At 48.2% G+C, this 24,437-nt stretch overlaps 1 protein-coding gene across 7 annotated transcripts; it reads right to left on the reverse strand.

The window, feature by feature from the left end:
• Positions 1 to 946: 946 nt before the first annotated feature.
• LOC102463935 (TLC domain-containing protein 5-like) lies at positions 947 to 24,437 on the reverse strand. 7 transcript variants are annotated; one of them, XM_075909234.1, is made up of 5 exons: positions 24,299 to 24,424; positions 18,086 to 18,285; positions 14,307 to 14,689; positions 2,965 to 3,089; positions 947 to 1,513 (listed from the first exon to the last, which is right to left on the reverse strand). In XM_075909234.1, the coding sequence occupies exons 2-4, from the start codon at positions 18,282 to 18,284 to the stop codon at positions 2,997 to 2,999; spliced, it is 675 nt and encodes a 224-aa protein (XP_075765349.1). In that variant the 5' UTR covers position 18,285; positions 24,299 to 24,424; the 3' UTR covers positions 947 to 1,513; positions 2,965 to 2,996. The 7 variants fall into 7 exon arrangements, 5 of the variants coding, with proteins under 5 accessions (XP_075765349.1, XP_075765350.1, XP_075765348.1 ...); XM_075909235.1 differs by lacking the exon at positions 947 to 1,513 and adding an exon at positions 1,522 to 2,795; XR_012897685.1 differs by lacking the exons at positions 14,307 to 14,689; positions 18,086 to 18,285 and having other exon boundaries at positions 1,502 to 1,513; positions 24,299 to 24,437.

Genomic DNA, 24,437 nt, shown 5'->3' on the forward strand with positions numbered 1-24,437 from the left:
ATAGTGGTTTTCCTTCGTGGTTTCCTTTTAGCTAATGATGCTGATGGTATAATCTGGGGGGAAGGTGAGTTTCTGACAGATACCCCCCTCTTCTTTATGACAGGGCCAATAATTGCATATTGGAATGAGTTGCCCTTTTATTTGATTTCTTTAATATCTTCTATTGTGCATGACAAAATAATCACATTACAATAAACAATTAGTAAGAGGAAGATATCACCATCATCATCATGGCCAACCTCAGAGGGACAAAGCTTCCTTGCAGATCAACCACACACTAGATCTTTTAAGTTGATCTGCTGGATTTTTATTTTTGGCCCTTCGTTGGCAGTCTTATCATGCCACCCAAGCTTTTGGCAACCATAGTTGCTGGCTGAGTAGCAGCATTCCTGCTGAACATGCTTCATAATTTCCCAGTCTTCCATCCTAATGTGTTTGTAACAAGAAAGCGTATACACAAATACAGTACAGAGAATGAGCCTGATCATCATCTGTAATAAATCTGCATAGCTCCATCGAAATCAATGGGGCTACCCTGATTTACACCAGCTGAAGACTTGCCTCAGGGCTTGTTTCCTCTTATCCCAAGATCCACGCTTTGGAGCTCAATCTCTCAGGGTTCGATTTATTGGGTCTAGTAAGGACCTGCTAAATCAACCACTGATGGCACCCTCATCAACCCTGGTACTCTACCAAGTCACAAAGAGTAAGGGAAGTCAACGCGAGAGTTTCTGCTGTTGACCACCCGCAGTTGGGATGTCTTGGAAATTTGACCTAAGGTATGTCGACTCCAGCTACAGTAGTCATGTTGCTGGAGTTGGGTATCTTAGGTCAACTTTCTCCACTAGCAAAGACCTGGCCTCAATGTTTAAAAGAATCATTCTACAAAAGCACATCCATGATAAAGCAGAAGTCTACATTTGCATGTAAGATTAACTTTCTCTGCTAATGGTTCACATAGACATTTTAATGTTTAATTCCACAATTAAGAAAGGAAACAGCTAGTCAAAGCAAGCCCTTGTACAAGTAGTGTTTATCTTTTTAGCAAATGTTGATTTTGGTAGGCATCAATGGTGCGTTCCTTCAAATGTAACATTTATTCATTTAATATCTGTGTGTATTTATGGCATTTCTGCTGCTTGGGCAGTTTTACAATATGAAATCCAGCAGCTAAGATCAATAAGCAATTACACGGTGCACAACCAATTAAAATAGATTTTTTTTTCTATAAAAACCTCACTTAGCCTGCAATTTACAGTTAGTACCTTCATGGAAACATATATTAGAAAAGGAAAAGGACTATTAAGTTATATAATCCATTTCTGCAGAGCAATGCAAGGTTGTTCTGTACAGCATATTCCCCAGTGTCCAGACCAGAAGAAAATGCATCAAAGCACTAGGAACTTCTTTCATTGAATGATAATAATCCCATGGACCGGAACTCCACAGCCGGTATTGCAGTAAAGAATCGATTAAGAAGGTCAGTTCCTCTGACGTCTCTTACTCTGGACTCCTGGAAGGACAAACCCAAGTCAAAACGGTTATGCAATGTTTATTTCTGAAAATAAAGAACGAGATCCAATCTCTCCTGCTCCCATAGCTCATACTAGGACCTGTTGCCATCTGCTGGAACATCCCAGAATCACAGTTCCCACTTTAAAACCTCCCATCTGGCCAAGGGGCCCATTTTAAAAGTCCGCAGCTTTGCAAGGAGTCCTTTAATCAAACTTCAGATTATGGAGTTTATAAGAGATCTAGTTTGCTGACACTCTAGGAATCAGCTCCTATGTATTGCTGAGGATGTGCCCAAGGATGGAATCCACACAAAGTCTAGACTTGAGCAACTAAGGACTACACAGTTTTTGTGGGAAAAAATGGGCAAACAAACCACTGTAGTAAAGCACAGTTTAATTCACTGGATTTTTTAAAACATACATGTGACTAGGACTCAGTTATCTGTGTGTAGGATTCAGGACTCCCTGGAGAATTGGAACTGAGAAACAAGGAGCACCAGTTCACGGAGGACCGAAGAACAAAAGAAACAGCAAGACAAATGGAAAGCTGAATTCTCAACTTCTCCATTCTCCGTACTTCCATTTAGACATAAGACTGGAACACAAATACACACTGAGCTCTGGATTCATTGTGCCAGATCCCCAGCTCATGTAAACTGTCATGATTCCATTGACTCCAAATAAGCGACAACAGTTTACAAAAGTTGAATATCTGGTTCACTGTGGTTTATTTGGTGTGCCTCTGAGCACTGTGACTTTCAAGCCGGAAAGATGCTAACTTCCCCCATACACAATGATCCAAACCAACCACAAGACCATCTCTGGGAGAATTAATTGAGCTGGATCTGCTTGCAAGAGCAGTGATTCACTAAGTTAGAAACTTTGTTTTGGAGATGGTAAAAAAAGCAAATAGAAAAATAACATTTGGCAAATTTCCCCCTCCCCCTTCCAATTTGGACAAAAAAATCATTTTTTATTTTTTTAAAATAATAGTTCCATAGCTGACTGAAAAAAAAAACAAGAAAAATATGAAAAGCTCTATTTTCACGTGCTGTCAGAATTCTAATTTTGAATAATTATTTCTCCTCAATATTGAATATGTTGAAAATCTTTGTCCAGCTGTAGTCTCCTTATTTTTGTTAGCCAGTATATGTTCCTTGTCAATTTAGCTGAGGTATTATTAACATTTCTGGACACTTCTTTTCCACATTTCATTGTAGATTCAGTACAAACATCTCCTTCTTTTGTAGGTCTGTTGGGTTGTTTTTCATTTTTATTCTTCTAAAAATATTAAGAATTACATTTAAAACAATCAGCATTCAGAAACATTTCAAGTTAGGTATAAACAAAGAAAGAATTTTATGAAAGAGCTTCTGTTTATGAGGAATCTACATCCTCACATAATGTATATTTTTAACAGAGTAATTAACCAAGAAAACAATTTACTTACAAATCTAATGGTTTCTCCATCACTTGCAGTATTTAATCCAAGGCCAGGTCATTTTCTAAATTACGTTGTAGCTCAAACAGAAGTAAATGTCTCCACGGAGATCGCATGGGAGATGTTCCTTTGGCCTGTAATTACAGGAGATCAGACAAGATGATCATATTGGTCCTTTTGGTTTTAAACTCTATTAATCCTAATTCCATTTAGGGTTGAAGCATGTGAGATATTTTGAGAGTAGAGCATACTCTGTGGGATTAAGGCCTCTCTCAACCTCAGCTGCTGACAGGTGATGGATTTAGAATTGGTGCTACAACACATTAATATTTTCCATTTAAGTTACACCTTCCATTGCAAACTATACACTGCACCAGTTAAAGGTAGCTGTCTCTAGAAAGTGACCACTCTTTGGACTCCTCCACAACAGGATGTGAAGAGGAAAATCTGCCAAAAGATACCCAAGGAAACACATAATGTTACAAAATGTACCTCAAGCTTTTAACACGTAAGACCCACGGAGAGGGCCTTGGTTGGTGAGGCCTCAGCCTTGACTTTTTAAGTCTCTTGTACGAGTCTCCCACATACTGACCTTAAGTTGTTGAGGAAGGACAAAAGGCTGAGGCAATGTGGCTAGCATTTCAACCTGCTATGCCATGACATTTAGGTAACATAGGCTGGATTCTTATCCCACTCCCAGCCATCTCTGGGTGCATCTACACAGCAGCATTAGTTCGGAATAACGGCCGTTACAGTGGGGGTTACAGTGGATGAGAAGCTGGATATGAGTCAACAGGGCGCCCTTGTAGCCAAAAAGGCTAATGGCATATTAGGTTGCATTAAGAGGAGCATTGTCAGCAGATCCAGAGATGTGATTTATTCCCCTTTATTCGGCTCTGGTGAGGCCACATCTGGAGTATTGTGTCCAGTTCTGGGCCCCCCCCCCCCCACTACAAAAAGGTTGTGGACGCATTGGAGAGGGTCCAGCGGAGGGCAACCAAAATGATGAGGGGGCTGGAGCATATGACTTATGAGGAAAGGCTGAGGGAATTGGGTCTGTTTAGTCTGCAGAAGAGAAGAGTGAGGGGCGATTTGATAGCAGCCTTCAACTTCCTGAAGGGAGGTTCCAAAGAGGATGGAGAAAGGCTGTTCTCAGTAATGACAGATGGCAGAACAAGGAGCAATGGTCTCAAGTTGTGGTGGGAGAGGTCCAGGTTGGATATTAGGAAAAACTATTTCCCTAGGAGAGTGGTGAAACACTGGAATGGGTTCCCTAGGGAAGTAGTGGAGTCTCCATCCCTAGAGGGCTTTAAGTCTCAGCTTGACAAAGCCCTGGCTGGGTTGATTTAGTTGGGATTGGTCCTGCCTAGAGCAGGGGGCTGGACTTGATGACCTTCTGAGGTCTCTTCCAGCTCCATGGTTCTATGATTCTTTATTTATTTATGCGAGCGTCTACACAGAAATTCTTTTATTTCAAAATACATTCAAAATAATGGATGGCTTATTCTGACTTCTGTAAACTTCATTCCAGAAGGAATAATACCTATTCCGCAATAGCAGTAGTGTGGACATTCCACTGCTGCTATTTCGAAATAGCCCCTCCCCATGGCCATTCAAACTAATGTCTCCCCAGTGCTACCTGGGGCTTTAAATCGAGGTAGCGCATCCACATTAGGGAAGCCTGCCCCGGACTAATTTTGAGGTTTCCCTGTAGTAGATGTAGATGTGCTATTTTGAAATAAGCTATTTTGGAGTATTTTTTCCAGAATAGCTTATTTCGAAATAAGACTACATGTAGACTGCAGTGTTTTTCTGGGATACCAGAAAAGGTATCCCGGAAAAGCAACGCTATATCCAAGGAACGCGTCCGCTTTTCCGAAAAAAATTTAGGAAAAGCAGACACATTCTTTCACCATCCCTGTAAACCTCATTGTACAAGGAAGAAAGGAATGGCTCGAAAAAGCAGGTTTTTCCAAAATTTGGCGCTGTGTAGATGTGCCAAATTTCAGAAAAGCCTCTTTCGAAAGAAAAGCAGAAAATGATATGCAAATTATGGTTTGCAATTTGTGCATCTTTTTCCGACTTTTCTTTGTAGTCTAAACATAGCCTAAGGGTGCAGTGTCGATGTACCCGCTCTGGCTACAGAACTGCAGCCAAAGGGAACACAGCACACAGATCTACCGCAGAGCAGCCAGGCCGTGGAGCTAATCCATTCGTTTTAAGTTTTTAACTTGCAGACAGATCAATCAGCAGCTCGTCAGCTATTTTCACTCTGCAGTGCAAGAATCCATCAGAGCTGAGCCATGTGCTGCCAAGCCAACTGCTCCCCGCAAATCACAATGCTGGATCTGACCGACCCACTTATAAAAACATGGGCAGCAGTCCCCTGACTGTAAATGGAAGCTCTCGCCACAGCCTGGCTTTGTGGCAGAGAGCAGTAAGCACCGCCTCTCGCTGGCTCCAAAATGAAAGTGATTCTATTAATTTTCCACACAGCTAGCTAGCTGCCCCTCTGTTGGGAGTAGGTTAAGGCAGGTTTGGCTCTCACGCTTAGCACTGCTGAAATCTTCCTGCCTAATTGATGTTGGTAACTGTTTGGGCTTCAGTTAATTCAAGCTCACCGGTGCATTATCTCATCTGCTCCGAGCAAGGGTTTGGTTCTGTATTCTTTGATCCTAGGGAACTTACTTGTGGCTATCGCCTTCTGAGCAGTTGGGATTTTACTTGGAATTTGGCCTTTTCCTGAGATTTACCTTATGACACAGTTGTGAGATGGCTCCAATGCTAAGGCCAGGGGCAAGACTGCCACGTGTCTAACAAACCTAACTACAGTATCGAGCCATCCACAGGAGAGCCTACAGTCAGACATGTGACTGTTGCTTTTATCCGCACGTTGACTTAGACAGGATCTGTTTTAGAAGCTGATATGAAGCCTGATCAGTGACTATTCAAGGCCATTTTGATGCAATCAGGAATTTGGGGAAGGAAGGGTGGGAGCATTCTTGCAGTCGTGCACATAGCTATGTAACCATGATGCTTTCTTATATGCTGCACCTTTAAAAAGCCAATGCTTGAAAAAGCGGCAGTGATGGGCAACCTAGGCTAGTGAGTGGGCCGCACGAGTAGCCCTCATTCAGCTCTGTGGGCTGCATGACTATCATAACCAAGACCGTTTCCCATGCAAGGGACTGACAGGAAGGGGCTGGGCCTCAAGCAGAAGGGGCGGGACCAGGACAACTCAGCACTACCCAGAGCATACCACACATACAAATTTTGTATGCGTGCAGGGTTCTGCGCATGCTCATAAAAAGCAAATCATTTCTAAAATGGGATGAGGATCAGGCCCATAAAAAGCGAATTCCTTCTATGTTAATTCACTAGAACACATGCACACTACAGTTTGGAAGGAGAAAGATGACAGTATATGGGGATAATCCAAAGAGTTCCGCCTTGCCCAGAAATTGCTCATGCAACTCAAGGCTGATGCAGATAATTTCTCTCGCTAAAATTTGATTTCTTTGGAAAGGGCAGCAGACTTTGCAATTTTATTACCAGCCAAGCTACACAAAGTCTGGAAGTATCAGAAATACAGTCAGGACTTTCATGAGGCTTAAAACATTCTCTCATTTTTCATACCCAAGAAACAGACCTGCTGACGGCGCTGGAATTAAGTCTAGACGCTAACATCTTAAAACATTCTGCTTTTTCATCTGTTGTAAGGGAATAAAGCCCTGAATATTATATAAAATATCAGCCTCACAAAACATAAACACAGGGATCAGTTACAGAAGTATGGCAGAGGATTGAAAGGGAAGGTTATATATACTGCTTTAAGATCAACAGTGGTCATTTGAGGAAAAAAAAGACTTTTTAAAGAGAATGGGGAGGCATAAAATGAGAGAGGTTCCCGGGACACTTGAGAACCCACTGTGTCCACGAAACCCTAAATGCCAATTGAGAAGGATGTTACAAGAATATCCTGATTCTGATATGTTCATTCTGGTTCAGCAAAGACTGTTAGGTGAGGTTTTAAATGAAAGCCGGGTCATGCCGATTGTTAATGCAATTGTGAAACGTACGTATGGATACCAGATCAGGAGTTACGTACGTCTATTGAAAATGTGTTTTCAAGTCTATATCAAGGCAGAGTTGACAAACGGGTTTTCTGTCAGACAAAAGACATTTCTTGACCTGTCTCTCGGTCGGCAGGTGAAACTAAGCATTGTAAGCCAAAATGATGGCAAGTTATTTACATGGGATGTCAACAGCGGGATCTGAAATCAACAGGGAGGCATCACATTGGAGAATGTGTACCGGGGAAATTAGCCCGTTATTTAGTTCTCCAGAACAATGGTTTGCAAACTTTTTTTTCTCATGACTCAGCTGAAAATAAAAAATAAAAATAAAATTATGGGAGATTGCCTATCTCCTAGAACTGGAAGGGACCTTGAAAGGTCATCGAGTCCAGTCCCCTGACTTCATAGCAGGACCAAGTACCATCCCCAACAAATTTTTGCCCCAAATCCCTAAATGGCCTCTGCAAGGATTGAACTCACAAACCTGGGTTTAGCAGGCCAATGCTCAAACCACTGACCTACCCCTCCCACCTGAAGAAGATTGTTGGTGCTCTGCGACCCAACATAATTTGACTAAAGTGTGGCCTCTGTGCCCGTAAGAGGGCTGAGGATGACAGCTTCAGCTTTGGAAGCGGGTCAGGGCTGGGGCAGGAGGGGCTTATCTCAAGCAGCTCCCGGTCAGCGGTGCAGCAGAGGTACTAAGGCTGCCTGTCTCTCCTGTGACCGCAGACCAGGCTGAACTACAGAAGCAGCCAGCAGTAGGTTCCCAGCCAATAAGAGTGCGGAGCTAGTGCTCAGGGCAGGAGCAGTGGGGGGAGCCCTGTGTGTTCTTCTGCCCCATGCCCACACCTAGGTGCCAGGCCTGCTGCTGGCCGCTTCTGCGGTGCAGCACACTCTGAAGTTCTAGGACAGGCAGGAAGCTGCCTTAGCCCCCCTATTGGTCACCATGCAGCAACGAGACCCAGTGCCTGACACTCCACCCCCCGTCGTGGGGCACGACCCCTAGTTTGAAAACCCCTGCTCTAGAAAGCCCATTCGTTTAGTTTTCTGTGTAACTGTTTGCTTCTGTTATCTGCACACACTCGCTCTCGGAGAGTTGATAATAAACTTGCTGTTTTCACTATAAACATATCCAAGTGCTGTGATGTTAAGTGACGGGCTGATTCTGAGATGAATCACCTGAAGCGGGTGCACGCTGTTCCCACCACGGTGGAGGCAAGCAGCCCTGGTATTTCTGTGGGTACGGGCTGGACGCTATGGGGAAATGTTCCAGTGAGGCTCTGGATCCGGGAGGCACCGATTGCATGGCAAAGTAAGGGCTGCCTAACCCAGAGGTGAGTGCATGGACAGCTGAGAGGTTGGTGGCATAAGGGAGGGGATACCCAATTAAGCACAAGCAAGTTTTCCTCATGCTGGAGGCAGGGGCAGTGGAGTTACAAGACGACTCTCAATCCCGTTTTGCGGGAGGAACCATGTTAGTCTGGAACTGAGAAAAATTAAAAAATAATTTAGTCTTGCAGCACTTAGAGCAGTGATCACCAACCAGTAGATCTTGGAGCCTCTGGCAGGGGATCCTGACCGGTTTGGCCAAGAGGCTGTCAAGTGCCGGCACTTCAGCTGCTCCTCCCCCTACTGCTGCTCACCTCCTGCCCTTTGCCTTGGAGTTGCCTCCCGCTTGCTGTGCAGGGCAGGAGAGGGAAAAGAGGGGTGCTGATGTCAAGGTGCCCCCTCTCCCACCCTGTCCTATCTCCACAGAGCAGAACCAGGGCACAGCAGGACTTGGGATGGAGTTTGCTGGCTGCTTTTGGGAGCGGTGCAGGGCCAGGGGTGAGCCTGCCTTAGCCCCACTGCACCACCTGAGGTCAGCAATGCTCAGTCAGAGCCCACATCCTGAAACCCTACCCCAGTCGTGAACCCCCTCTTGCACGCCAAGCCTTTGCCCTAGCCTTGAGCACCCAAACACCCACTCAGAGCCTGCACTTAGAACCCCCTCCGGTACCCCGACTGCCTGCCCTAAGCTTAGCTCAGAACCCCTCTCACTCCAAATCCCTTAACCCAAGACCAGAGCCTGTGCCCCAGCATGCTGCCCTTTCCTCGTGAAAGGGAGGAAGGATGGGGGAGGGAGGGAGGATGGAGTGAGCAGGGGCGGGGCCTCAGAGAAAGGGAACACAGGAGGCGGGGCCAGGGTATTTGGGTTGGAGGTAGATCTTGGATTCCACTTAAATTAAAAAAGTGATCTCCTGCTTTAAAAGGCTGGAGACCACTGACTTAGAGACTGACAAATCTCTGTGTATGTCTACACAGAAACATTATTTCAAAATGACTTAGTCTGTGTCTACACAGCAGGCAGTTATTTTGAAATAATGTCAAAATACCATCAAGCTGGAGGCCTTCTTTCTCCGACTCCTGTAACCCTCGTGGTACGAGCAGTAAGGGAAGTCAGGGGGCAGAGTGCTCTATTTCGAAAGAAGTGCTGCGTAGACGCTCCCAATTTCGAAATAAGCTATGCAATTGACGTAGCTCAATTTGTGCAGCTTATTTCGAGTTCAGCCCTGCTGTGTAGACGCACCCTAAGCGTTAGTCTCTAGGATGCTGCAAGACTATTCGTTATTTTTTAAGTGTTCTCAATCCTGAGTACCCTGAAAACTGTTTCACCCATCACTTGCTTGATGTCCCCCCCTTTCTCTCTGCCAGCTTAGGGCTAGATTCTACTCTGTGCCTTTTAAAGAGATGCCACCCAAACAGCAAAGCTTGAGTGTAGGGGTACATCTAGACTGCAATCACGTCTTTCAAAAAAGTGAGACGCTTTTCTGAAAGAGCACCCAGGCAATCTGGATGCTGTCTTTCGAAAAAGCCCTGTTTGCGTTCAAGAACACCTTTTTTCGAAAGAGCACTTTTGAAAAAAGCCGTTCTTCCTCGTCAAATGAGGCTTGCCACGGTCGAAAAAACCGCTGTGTTCTTTTGATTTAATTTCGAAAGAACGCGGCGGCAGTCTAGAAGTTTTTTCGAAAAAACCCTGTAGTCTAGACACACCCTCTGGCTTTGTACCATCTTTGCACCCTCCATACTCTGGCTGCTATAGGGACGGCATTGGGCCCCTAGCATAAGTTAGAACAGCCCTGAGAAGCATTCATATCTAAAGCAGCTTCCTCAGGGTTGACTATAGCAGGCAATCTAGAATTCCTGCAGTGCTGAATGCTACAAATACCCTCCCCTTCCCAGGTCCAATGCTGGGTCTTAAGTATCAAGGCAGCGTAGTATTGCTTGCCTTGGCTCTACTCTGTTGCTGTGCCAGCACAGTTTGCTGCCAGTTGTGACTCCACCACAGCTCTTCTACACTGCTGGGGCCGTGTGTGGATCCGACTCCACCCCTTGAAAACCATCCGAGTGGGCCCAGAGACCTGCAGATGGCCTCATTCAGTCCAACTGGCCTTGGGACCATTATTCTCTTCTACACTGGCATGATTTTCCGGAAATGCTTTTAACGGAAAAGTTTTCCGTTGAAAGCATTTTCAGAAAAGTGCATCTAGATTGGCAGGACGCTTTTCCGCAAAAGCACTTTTTGCGGAAAAGCATTCGTGGCCAAGCTAGATGCGCTTTTCCGCAAAAAAGCCCCGATCGCCATTTTCGCGATCAGGGCTTTTTTGCGGAAAACAAATCTCTGCCGTCTACACTGGCCCTTCTGCGCAAAAGTTTTTCGGAAAAAGACTTTTGCCCGAATGGGAGCAGCATGGTATTTCCGCAAAAGCACTGACAATCTTACATGAGATTGTCAGTGCTTTTGTGGAAATTCAAGCGGCCAGTGTAGACAGCTGGCAAGTTTTTCCGGAAAAGCAACTGCTTTTCCGGAAAAAGTGGCCAGTCTAGACACAGCCTCCTTGTTTTCTCCCAATAACACTCCTGTGACATGGAGTTTGCCCTCATTTTACAGATGGAGACATGGAAAAACGTGGTGGGAAAGAGAATTGCTCAAGGCCCATTACTGAGACGTTGGCAGAGAAGGGCTGGCATGCTCAAATGCTTTATCCATTGACTGGTAGGTAGGGATCGCAAACATTTCACCCATTCTAGGCCATGCTGACTTGTCTGGTAGGCAGCACTTTACCTTCAAAAAGAGAAACCGCATTAGCGAGAGAGAGCGAGCATGACTCATTTCCTTCCATAGTTAAAGTGCCTTTTATTTTATAAAACGTAATACAAAGCGTCTACACCATCCACCGGAGGAACATCAGTAATTATTACACAGTAATTCAAACACAACTTAGTATTTCGCACTAGTCCTACCCAGCAGTTCCAGACACCATGGGGTAGCCCTTCTACTCAGTGTAATTTAGGACAGTCTCTCATACCAGGGGCTTCACTCAGATGGCAAGGTATCTCCCCTCTCCTTGGGTGCACGATTCTGCCCTGGAGCCCACTGCAGGCACTACCGTCATGGCTACCTGCCCGTTTGTGCATGGATCGGCATCAGCTGTGAATGCAGCTGCACGCCACACTTCTCTGATAATCTGGGTTTCGATCCAAGCCATCACCTTTCCTGGCTGGCAACTAGAAACTGCACTGAGCACATGCCAAGCTCGGCTTCCTTCTAAGCACACTCGAGACTGCCTCCTGCAAGCCCTCCTTGCGCAAACCCTTTAGCGACTGACGGAGCTCCACATCGAGAAGATTTTCAGATTCAGGCCACTGTAGGAAGATTCCAAATGTACTTCTGCAGTCTCCATTTGGTCAAACAACCCCAACACCTTTGCTTTAATCAAACAGGAACTTTATCTGAGAAGAGATGGCAAGAATGGGCCCAAAATATATTTCCAGTTTATGGTATCTACTGGTACCTCTCGGAATCCTGCTTATAAACAGGGTTCACATACATCGCACCCCTCTGGAGTTTTGTGATTTGAGTAAGCCAAGGATAGAGAAGTGCCATGTGTGAGTGAGAATGTTTCGTCTCAGTTACTGTTAATAGTTGATACCATGGGGAAAAGTTCTCAAATCACAAATCTACATTTACACAGCACTACCATAGGTGGGTAAAGTGCTTTATTAATGATAAACCTCAAGAAACCCCATGGGAGGTAGGTCAATATTATACCCATTTCACAGACGGGTAAACTGTGGCAAAGAGGTCACATGATACGCACATCAGTGCCGGGGCCAGGAATAGAGCTGAGGAGTTCTGATCACTACTCACCTGTGCTAACCACAACCACCTCTGTCCTTTCAAGAATGAACATCTGTATCGCTACACTGAGCAAAACAGGAGGAGTTTCCCTTTAAGGACTGGCCTGCCTTTCTGCCAGCTCAGTACACCTGAAGCCAGAATGTGGCAATTTCCAGGTGAGTTCTTTGGTTGCAACAAGCGACGTCTACCGCAGAACTGAAATAATGAACCATGGATTTCTGCGTGGCATAGAAGGCCAGGATCAAAATAAAATTGTGCTTAAGAGACTGCGGCAAGATAAACACTACAACACAGTTTCCCCAACACAGCAGAATCTGTACATGGAGGCAGTGTGAGTGACATGGCACTCCCCTGTGCAGGTCAACCTGCTATCAGAAAGGCAATGCTGGTCCAGATTCTGGTTTCAGATACACTGGTTTCAATCCACAGGGAAATGCACGGCCTTTACTTTAGGTTAAATGAGGTCAGGATCTGGTTGTTACTCGGCGAGCTGCCAGTCCCATCCGACTTAAGGGATTTAGTTTTTAAATTAATTTACTGCTGGTGGAAGATGTCATTCTGACAAGCCGAAATCTGTCACTTATCCACAAGCCAGAGCAAGGGAAGCAGCAAAGCAAGCTGCGTCTGTGCCAGCCCCTGTCTCTGGACTGACGGAAAGCATTGCAAAGGGAAATTCAGTCTCCACAGGCAGATCAGCCTACCACCGCAGCCAGCCAGCTGGGAGGCTAGCTCTCTAGTCACGTACTGATGTGGCCTTTTGTGACGGGAGCACTTAGCCACCTGACCACCAGAAAGGGAACCAAGAACGACACTGTGGGTATCATTTGCAACGATCAGGGTGAGAAGAAGTGAGCTGGGGAAGGGAGGAGGAGGGGAAAAGCAACTGTAAGCTCTTTGCCTCTCAGACTGCCTCATTGTATGTGTTTGTACAAGCCCTTGATTCTGACTGGGACCTATGGGCATGATGACAACATCAAATAAATAAATAAATAAATAAATAAATAAAAGCAACCAGCAGAAAAGGAATATGGATTTACCTGCTATCTTCCCTGCACTTGCATTCTGACTCAATCACCAAGCTTCTCTCTTCCAAAGGAAATGCTAAGATAATAATAAATAACTACAGGTTGAACATCGCTAGGCCCACACTCTTGTCTGGCAACCCCATGGTCCGGCATGATGTTAGTTAGCCGGGTGTTCACTTAGCAGGGGTGTGGCCAAGTTTCTTGTGGTCCCATAAAGTTTGTTTCCAGCCGTCCTGGCTCTCAGTGTTCTGTGCTGTTATTTAGCTCTAATTTGCCCCTAAATGTCTTCTAAGAGCCCAGTGAGCAGTGGAAATGTTGGTAATGCTGCTAGACAATACTGATCTCCTGCAATTCGGCAAATTCTCTGGTTCAGCATTGGTCGGGTCCCAAGGGCATCGGACTAGAGAGGTTCAACCTGTACTACATTTTGCATGTATAGAATCCCTTTCATCCAAGGAACTGAAAGTGCTTGACAGAGGTGGTTTGGCCTCATTATTCCCATTTTACAGACGAGGGGATTGAGGCATGAAAAGAGCTAAGTTGAGAGTCCGTGGCAGGGAGCCAGGAATCCTGACTCCTACTTTGCCTACACCAACCACTGGACCACACCTCTTCGGAACAGGGAATCGGAGCCACACTAGGTGCCTGCACCGGACAGTACATTGAGATCTAGTGCTAGATCTTATCTCCTTCAAGATTATGCTAATGCTGAAGGAGGCAGCCACTAATTCCATTATTTATATCTATGCTGCAGCTTTAATTGTAAATTAAGCCCTTTCCTGACTCACAAAGCTTGCTGTACATCTACATACACCCCTCTGATCCAGTCTCTTCCAGGTACTGTACCCCAGACCTACTGCACCTACGGCATCCACAGCATTATCCCAGCAATGAACTTGGAAGTCCCGATGGTTAATGACTCTTCAGATGACCATTTTTTTCCGAGTACAGCTCCTCGCTCCTCCTGCTTCGCCAGGCATGGTATTTCTTCATGCTTTTCCTCCTAGCAAAGCGGCAAATGCTGACCATGAAAACCCAGGAAACCACATACATGATCACTCCTCCCACCTTGATGAACCACCTGGGTGTGGGTGACACAAGTTCGCAGTACATCAGCCAGGCCCCGACCCCGATCCGCACGCCCGTGAAGAGGGCCACGAAGAAGAAATCCACCACGTCCCCCGTGAAGCTGTGGTACAGTCCTGTCTCCCGCAGGAACCAGCGGGCCTGCAGCAACGGGTTGGTGATCTCGCTGCCGAAGAGGACGGCGTTGACTTCAGCGGCCGACTCACCCAGGGACAGAGACACCGCGATTCCCAAGATGCTCACCGTGTGATGGGCCAGCATCAGTGCCCCCTCTGCCTGGAAGTATACGCACCAGCCCAGGTCAAAGAGGAAGTAGCCCAAGCTAAGGCAGAGCACGTGCACCTGGAGGGTTGTGTTTGGTGACCCTAGAAAGGAAAGACACCAGCGGGTGCATCAAAGTGAGGAGATGCCTGTCAGGGATGGTCTAGACAGTATTTGGTCCTGCCATGAGGGCAGGGGACTGGACTCGATGACCTCTCGAGGCCCCTTCCAATCCTAGTGTTCTATGCCAGGCAGGATCAGAGCAAGGGCCATGGGGTTCTCTTCCAGCAATGACCTCTTTGCCTGGCACTGATCAAGGGAAAGCTGAGAAAGTCATAATAACAGCCTCTACTCTTGCATAATGCATCCCATCCCAAAGGAGCCCAGGGAGCATCACAAATCCCCCCCACCCACCCCTTCCCAATGAATTGCTTCCCTACCAAATATACCAAGGCCTGGTATGTTCAGGCAGAAGCCAAATAGACACTGGCACATAATACTGCAGTGAGTGGGGAGGAAAATCCCTTCTCTAAGGGACAGCACTCCCCCCTTCTCCCCATTGCCACCCGTGGTGATGTGACATGCACGGCAGACAGGACCACAACTTTTAAGAGGGAACACTCTGTCAGGATTCAAACCTGGGGGTCCCAAGGGTTTCCATGTAAGTTGAGTGCTTGGCTGGCCACCCAGGAGAGATTCAAATGCTGCCCAGCTGATTAGCAGAGCGTCCACACTGCCCACAGCCAGAAGCACATGTTTCTACTGGTGGTGCACATCCACACGTGTCTCAGTGCATGTAACAAAATGCATTCTGCACATGGGTGGGAAAAAGCGGGGGAACATTGGCTATGGGCCTGATTCCTCGCAGTGCTAACGCCTTTTTACCTAAGTCCTAGTGGTAGAAAGAGGTTGCTGGGAAGCAACACGGACTCCCTCCACCCTGGAAATGTCTCCTATGGCCAGCACAAGGCTAATAGCTCTCTGCTACCTCCACAGGTACAGGATTGTTCGAGGCTAGGATCTTATGCCTCCATTATTCTGCACCTCTGCAAAAAATCCCACACGGTCCTTTGAAGAAAAAGCAGAAGTCAGGGCAGCCTTAAGAACGACATCAGCCTGCACTGACTGCCGGTGGCCTCTGAACAGGGGAGGCACATGCTGTGGCACACCCCAGTGCATGAAGCTACGCCTACACATATTTAGAAGCTGAAGTTTATAACTCCAGGCTACCCCCTCTGCTGTGGTCACAGTCCCTGGGAATGTTTACCAGACAGCTACTAGCCAGAGGCTGATGGGAGAGATAAAAGGGGGAACCACACCAGCTGTGTTCAGAGGCTTGAGCCTGGGAAGAAGCCCATTGTCCTGCAAACTACTACCCCAAATCCTCTATGACTGAAATGGCAAAGAAAGTCCTGGGATTCCTCCCTGGGCCTATCAGCCGCAGGTGCACAGATTCGCTACATTAGAAGCTTCTCTTAGGCTGTTAGAATTTGGCAGGATGTTCCCTCCCTCTCTCTCTTCCCATGTCAGGGAGAGGGTTTGGCCTCTGTCTCGCCTTTGTGAATAGCTCCCAAGTCTCTTCCACCACTGCTCAGACCTTTTCCAAGCAGCTGAGTGAAATGGACAAGAGGTTGGTAAGTTTCACGGCAGTTGCTCAGAACCTTGTGGGCAGGGGTCAGGAGTATCAAAAATTGTGTCAGTTTCACACTAGGAAAAGGCTATGAATAGCCGCAGAGGCTCTTAGACTGTGGGTCTGCAGGCTGAGGAAAGCAGCGCTGCATCAGGCTACATTTGAAAGGTTATCTTTGCAGCTCTAAAGCTTACACATTTTTTTTTTTAAACAGAGGCTTCTATTCTTCAGAAATGTATGAAATACTCCCTCTCCCTGTGCAAACAAATCAGGCTGTCTCCTACTCACTAGCAGGTTTCTCACATTCCCCACATACTCGGTGAATGTCAGCTTAGTGCAAGTGACATTATCATAGAATCACAGAACATTGGAACTGGAATGGACCTCGAGACGTCATTGAGTCCAGTCCCCTGCCTTCACAACAGGATCAAGAACTGTCTAGATCATCCCTGGCAGGTGTCTGTCTAACCTGCTCTTAAATATCTTCAGTAATGGAGATTCCACAACCCCCTTAGGCAATTTATTCCAGCATTTAACCACCCTGACAGGCAGGAAGTTTTTCCTGATGTCCAACCTAAACCTCCCTTGCTGCAATTTAAGCCCATTGCTTCTTATTCTACCCTCAGAGGCCAAGGAGAATTTTTTTTCTCCCTCCTGCTTATAAAATCCTTTTAGATACTTGAAAACTGCTATCATGTCCCCTCTCAGTCTTCTCTTTTCCAGACTAAACAAGCCCAGTTCTTTCAGTCTTCCCTCATAGCTCCTGTCTTCTAGACCTTTAATCATTCTTGTTGCATATTACTTTGCCATAGGGATGTTAAAGACTATCATTTATAATATAATATATCATTTGCTTATCGGATAGACTTTTGACTAGCCGATATCCCTCCCCCCTCCGCTGCCTCTATGAGAGAGGTAGCAAAGGGGGGGAAGGGGTACTTCAAAGTGGTAGCACTGCACAGCTGTGCGGCAGCTGCCCCTTTAAAATGCCGCCTCTGTGCATTTCAAAGGGGCAGCTGCCGTGGAGCCCAGAGTCAGCTGGGGACGCCCAGCTGACCCTGGGTTCCGGAGAAGTGCCATGCAGAACCCAGGGTCAGCTGGGGAGTCCCCAGCTGACCCCGGGCTCCCGGTGGCATGCAGCATAGCATGGAGCCTGGGGTCAGCTTTGAAATGCTGGGGACTCTTGTGCATTTCAAAGCAGGCACACCGTGTGCAGCCCGGAGTCAGCGGGACTTCCCATTGACCTCCGGCTGTTTGCAGAGTTCCGCACCCCTCCTTTGAAATGCAAAAGAGCCCCTGCTGGAGGAGGAAGAAGAGGAATGTGGACGTGCCTATCGACTAGTCGACGGAAATTCCATCAACTAGTCGACTAGTCAATTAACCACATTTTAACATCCTTACTTTGCCACATCACTCATTTCACAAGTACTGTACACCGGCTACTTGCTGAACTTGCCCCCAGAGGCTGCCATAGAACTAGCAACTACTTACTTCACTCTGCATTTGGTGCATCCATACCCTGAGTTCAAAATGCCCAGCAAAGAGCATGGCTATGTTGCAATCACGGAAGAGTTAGCCATCGCCGAGCTGATGGAGGGGCAGGCGAGAGAAGCGGATCTGAATGAAGCCATTCCAGAAGGAGCAGGGTATAAAGAGACTTAAGCTGAGACCAGAAGGTGACAAGGGGAGCACTAATGACAGGGATCTAGCTTCCTCCCCTTTCAGCACCAACTTCATTTTGACTGGAGTTGGAGCCCAAGAAGGAAACAGCCAGCAAGCTCTCATGAGGAAAAGAGGTGAGCTCCTGTTACTCAGAAGACCCCGCTTTCTGCCTGCGGGGGGGGAGGGAGGGAGGACTCCCATAACACACCTGGGTGAGTCAAAGGCCAGGGGCCATCGATGAAACCAACGTAAGCAGAAAGGCAGGTGGCGAGGACACCGTGGGTCAGAGTGACCAGGCGGCAGCTCCATTCATAGGTACGGTGCTTATACTTATGGCAGAACCAGGTGTAGAGAGACAGCCAGGCGATCAGACCGCAGGTCACCCGGAGGGGAATGGAGGCCATCATCCTTCACCAGGGCAAGGAGACAGAGAAAGATAAGTTAATCTAGTCACATGCACAGCCAATTAGCTGCATTGCAGCATTTCCAGACTTACCCCTAAATTGCTCTAACTCCTCCATAGAAATTAGTACTGCCTGCTGCTGCTTGTTGTAACAAATTATGTTGAAGACACCTGCCGCCATAGCAGCTGAGCATGCAGCAAATCCTATTAGGGCTGCCGTTTTCTCTCTTCCCCTGCCTCAGACACAGCCATTTTACTTGAGTAAGGAACCACTGCAGGCAGTAGGCTATAATACAACAGGCTGCAGCCTCCTCACATCTCCAATCGCTTCCCAAAAGGGAGCCAGCATCATAAACTCTGTGTTTCAGATGGGGACCCTGAGCAATAAAGGGGTGATGTGAATTACCCCACGTTAGACTGTGGCTCATTGGCAAGGTTTGGCACAAAGCTCTCTCGCCTCCCAAGTCTGGAACCTACTGCCAGGGAACCCTCTCTATGCCTGACTGGAGAAGGCCTGTCTGAAAGAAGTGGGTTCTGCAGAGAACCCTGAAGGGGATGAACTCCCGGTGCTGGCCCAAAACTGAGAAAGCAGCCTATGGGGAAAGGCAGCTGAAGCAACCTCATCAGTCCGACCTGTTGTGGGGAGATATGCTACAAAGGTTGCTCCTCTAGGTAAAAGGTTAACCAGTGTACTGATTGGGTGGAGCAGCCCTACCCATGGAGAGGTGGGCTGGAAGAGCCCCCAGCCACCCTGGCCACAGAGGTCCCTGCCTGGAGCAGCCCCCGACACAGGACTGCAGCCCACCATGGCTAACCGGTTAAATGATTAAAATTATATCGTTGAACTGGTTAACCAGTTTTAACTCTAGGCCATTATTTCCTAGCCCAGCTGGGCCCCTCAAGACCAGGACTTGGAAACAGACCCATTAGCAGACTGGCAGCCATCTGCTCTACCTAAGTGGCAGGCAAGTTCTAAGATTTCACTCCAAGTAAGAAAATCTTTCCCGGGCCTCAACGTTCCTTCTCCCCGCCACATCTTCTGCAGTTGAAAGGTCTGCCCATTGCTTCATCTACCCTGCCTTTGGCAGTCTCTCAGCTCCACCTCTGTTGAAACAAGAACAATGTTTTGCCCTCATATGGGGTTTGTCACCCGAAGAGTGCCACCTACCACAAACATTAAGCAGCCCTTTCAATAGCTCAGTGAGTAAATTCTGCTGGACCATTTCCAGATGTGTAAACAGGAGCGCACAGACACGGGCAAGAATTTCACTTGACCCCTACAATCTCCTCCGCACTGGGACTGTTGCATTGCCTTTCCCTTTTAGGTTCTAGTCCTCCACATGCCAGCACCCCTCTCCCTCTTCAAGTCAGGGCACAGTTCAAAATTGCTCATCTATTTGAAAACCCTCAACTGAACCGCACAGATCTTCTCTGGTCCTCACCTCAATTCAGCTAGAACCCAACCTCTTCTTTCTCTTCAGCACTGCTGACATGAGCTCTTGCCACGCGGAACTGCCTCCCAGCATTTCCTTGTCAATTCTCTATCTAGCTTCAGATCTCATCTGAGACCTGTTCTCCTTTGCCCTCTGATTCTAGTGAGTTTTCCCCCCTCCCTCTGTGACTTAGTGGTTAAATTAAAGCATTTTCTGGGTACTTTGTGTGAAAGAAACTCAATAAAACAAAACTACATTTTAAAACATTACAGATTTTTCTTTCAACACACACACACACACACACACACACACACACACACACACACACACACACACACGTAGAAAGCACACCCAATTTCAAGGGCAACTTTTCAGTGATGGTGCATTGTAGGTGGTCAGATAGAACAGCACATTAATGGCAAGCAATCTATACCAGGCCTGTCCGAACTACCCAGAAGTGATCCTATACCCAGCCCTGGCATACCTCTTTATTTGGATTACAAATACACTGACGGGCCCCATTGTGTGATGTGCGTTGCCGACAAGAACGGAGTCTCTCCCCCAAAGATCACACAGACTATGTGCATCACAGAAAGCAACAGGTGGATGATAAATAAGGAAGTAAAAATACCTACTCTTATATAACTCCGATCAGTAGCTCTCGAAGTGCACATCAATCTTTTAATGCAGCAGGTAAGAGGACAATAAAACATGCACAATTTAGCATAAGCAGCAAAAATTGCAGCTCACCCCTGCTTACTCATCCAGCTAGCTGTATCCCAAACACCTCACATTACTTATTCCTATGACTCAGAACCCACAATCCTTTGCAACCCCAAAAGATTGAGGAATATGGAGGAAGGGGGCTTCAGGGATAGTTTTTTCAGCTATTCGGTGGAGTGGGGATGCACAATTGGCTATCTACATAATTCCCTTCTAACCCATTTTAAACGGCCAGTTTGCCCATAATTCTCTCCAGTCACTCATTCATGAGTTAAACGGCCTTTGTCTGTTTCTTTATATTGTGGACTTAACAGAATGTTTTTACTAGTTTTCCACATTCTGCATAGATGAAATCTCTCTCAAACCAATACACACTGGACAGACTAATAGACACATTTAAGTGTACCCTTGAGTGAAACAGTAACTCTGGATCAGTCTCTGGCAATGTTTTTTAACACATATATTATCATGTTAAAAACACCTATGTTTCCTTCCTACCTACATAACCACCCCCAGAAATGTAAACCAATGGATGGTTACAGCACACCCTTGATTGCTCATTGCTGTTAGGAAATATTATCATGAACTCATGGAGGAATGGTGATGTCCCCGAAAAAGGAGAAAGGCACCTACCTTTACAAAGGGAACAAAGTGGACCTGGGGAATTACATAGACCAGTCAGGCTAACTTGAAATGCCTGGAAAGCCACTAGAACAAATTATTAAGACACCCAATTTGTAAGCATAACTGGGTCATACAGAATAGCCAGCATAGTAATCGAGATCAAATCATAGCAAACTAACCTAACTTCCCTCTTTGACAGAGTTCCTGGCCTAGTGCATGGCAGAAAGCTTTAGATGCGATATATCTGGGTTTTACTTAGGGATTTTTGACACAGTGCTACTTCAAATGCTCATAAGCAAACTAGGGAAATGTGGTCTAAGGCTAGATCTAGACTACACAATTTGCATAGCTTTATTCGATTGCTTTTCCGGAAGAGGCTTTTCTGTTATTTGGCCCCAGCTAGACGGGCCAAATGGTGGAAAAGCCTCCTCTTTAGGTGGAGCCCTTTTTCCTCATAGAAGAAGGTATTCAGGGCTCCCCGAAAGAGCACGTTTTCTCTGCCGTAAAAAAAAAAAGCGGACACGTTTCCTGGACGCAGCGGTGTTTCTCTGGGATGCCTCCGGTATCCCGGAAAAACCTGCCAGTCTAGACCTACCCTTGATGACACTATCATTATGGGAGTGCACATCTGTTTGAAAGACTGTATTCCAAAAGTAGGTCAGATGTTTGATGTCAAACTGGGGGACGGAACCAAAGTGGGGCTCTATAGAGGTCAGAACTAGGTCTAATGCAACTCAATAATGACTTTTATGAGTGGAATGTAGGCTTATAAAATGGTCAGATGACAACAAGACAGGGTTTCTCTTTAGCGAATCCAGGCATAAGTGATTTGGCCAAGGTATCACCGAGATTCTGTGAAGGAGCCAGAAATTGAAAGCAGATCTTCTGACAGCCAGCCCAGTATTTTAACCAGAAGAAAATCCTTCCTCTCCAGGATAAAACATATCACACAAGGGCCCCACCTCCTTACTACTGCTCTCCTAGCTCACCACAAAATACTCCAATTTACTTTATATTCAGCCTAAACACAGAATGTTGAAGGGTAAAGACGAGTGTGCTGCATGAGTGCAGTTCAGTTTTTATCTCCCCATTTGTTATAGCAGGTGCCAACATCTGTCCTAAAACCTTGGGAATAAATGGGCATTCTTGTTTCGTTGGAATAGGACAGATGACCAGTCTTCTGGGATACTGCTGAAGGACAGGGTGCAGAGATGGGATTAGTGGGGCAGAAAAAACCACATGGGGTTTCACAAGGCAAGACCTGAGTGTAAAGTTTGCATCACATTTTTCCTACATAAGGTGGAAAATAGCAGGCGGGGCAAGACAGGAATGAAACAAAATTGCACAGAAAGTTGAGCCGTAGCAAGGAATGTTGTAATCTGGGCCTTCAAGGCCTGAATTGCCTTTGGGGCCAGTCCCCGGGCCTCTGTCAAGACCGGTACTGAATACAGCTCAATATAGCCAGTCACCAGAAGCTGTAAAATATCATTCAGCTCATCCGAGCACTAGGCTGCACCAGAAGATGTGGCCAGGATAATAAATGTGGCAGGGAACACAGCTCCCCACCCTGCTCCCCGTGCGACAGGAGGCAGCCCCAAATGAGCCTTAGAATAATTAGCTACGGAATGAGTGACTGAGCTGGGAGACGGATTTAGGAGCAGTTAAAGCGAGGTCCCCTTTCGCTCTTCATCCACGCTGGCTCCCGAATCTGAAAAGGAAGCAGCCTGCGGGGGCTTGGGTCTCTTCCCACACCCTGTGCTAACCAGAGCCCGAGAGAGATGGGGAACCCTTTACTGCCACCCTGAGCCCAGGCAGGATGAACGAGCGTGTGCTCCCTTGGTCAGGAGAGCTGCAGATCTCTGTGCACCCCTTTAGTCTACAGGGTTATGGGCCCCCATACTTCCCCTTTGTTCTAGGGCATGGGTTCCCAAACTGGGGGGCATGAGACAACCCAACCCTCCCCCCACCCATCAAGTTTTGCTGCCCCAGTTAGTTCCTTTTCTTTTCTTTTTATTTTTTTTGCTCAACAAGTTTTGCTGGGATGTGTGTGCGCGTGAGGGTTTTTCAAAAACCAAAAAGGGGGCATGATGTCGAAAAGTTTGGGAGCCGCTGGGGGCTGGGGAGCCCACATGCCCCCTTGAGCCAGCGGATGGAGCCCCCTGCGTGCCCTATCTGGTTTAGAGGGATAGGGGGTCCCCGTGCGCTCCCCCTTGTCCAGAGAGATGGGGACTTCTGTGTCTCCCGCCCGGTCTAGAGGGACCAAGCCCCCCCGTGAACCCTCCTTTGGTCTAGGGTGATGTGCCCCATGTAGCCCCTTCAGTCTAGAGGAGCCCGAAGCCCCCGCATGCCCCCATTGGTCTAACGGGCTCAGGACCCCACGCACCCCCCTTCTGCCTGGGGGGGTCAGGACCCCACGCACCCCCCTTCTGCCTGGGGGGGTCAGGACCCCACGCACCCCCCTTCTGCCTGGGGGGGTCAGGACCCCACGCACCCCCTTTCTGCCGGGGGGGGGGTCAGGACCCCCACGCACCCCCCCTTCTGCCTGGGGGGGTCAGGACCCCACGCACCCCCCTTCTGCCTGGGGGGGTCAGGACCCCACGCACCCCTCCTTCAGCCTGGGGGGGGTCAGACCCCACGCACCCCCCCTCTGCCTGGGGGGGTCAGACCCCACGCACCCCCCCTTCAGCCTGGGGGGGGTCAGACCCCACGCACCCCCCCTCTGCCTGGGGGGGTCAGACCCCACGCACCCCCCCTTCTGCCTGGGGGGTCAGGACCCCCACGCACCCCCCCTTCTGCCTGGGGGGGGGTCAGACCCCACGCACCCCCCCTCTGCCTGGGGGGGTCAGGACCCCACGCACCCCCCCTCTGCCTGGGGGGGTCAGACCCCACGCACCCCCCCTTCTGCCTGGGGGGTCAGGACCCCACGCACCCCCCTTCTGCCTGGGGGGGGTCAGGACCCCACGCACCCCCCCTTCTGCCTGGGGGGGTCAGACCCCACGCACCCCCCCTTCTGCCTGGGGGGTCAGGACCCCACGCACCCCCCTTCTGCCTGGGGGGGGTCAGGACCCCACGCACCCCCCCTTCTGCCTGGGGGGGTCAGACCCCACGCACCCCCCCTTCTGCCTGGGGGGTCAGACCCCCACGCACCCCCCTTCCGCCTGGGGGGTCAGACCCCACGCACCCCCCTTCTGCCTGGGGGGGTCGGGCGCCGCGGGGGGTTCCCGGGGGGGGGGGTTACCTGGCCCCAGCTCCAGGCCTCGGCCGGCCCCCGGCGGCCCCGCGAGCAGCGCGTCCGCCGGAGCCAGGAAGCGGCGCGCGGCGCAGGAGGCCCGGAGCGCGCGGCGTGGGGGCGCCTGCTGGCCGGGCGGACCGACTGC

The sequence above is a fragment of the Pelodiscus sinensis genome, chromosome 26, assembly GCF_049634645.1.
Source record: "Pelodiscus sinensis isolate JC-2024 chromosome 26, ASM4963464v1, whole genome shotgun sequence".
In the NCBI taxonomy this organism is placed as follows: Eukaryota; Metazoa; Chordata; order Testudines; family Trionychidae; genus Pelodiscus; species Pelodiscus sinensis.

Coding starts and splice junctions, on each gene's coding strand:
- LOC102463935 (XM_075909233.1), bottom strand. CDS start 18,284: ATGATGGCCTCCATTCCCCTCCGGGTGACCTGCGGTCTGATCGCCTGG. Junction 14,690..18,085: donor CTGGCCTTTGACTCACCCAG/GTGTGTTATGGG, acceptor TTTCCTTTCTAG/GGTCACCAAACACAACCCTC.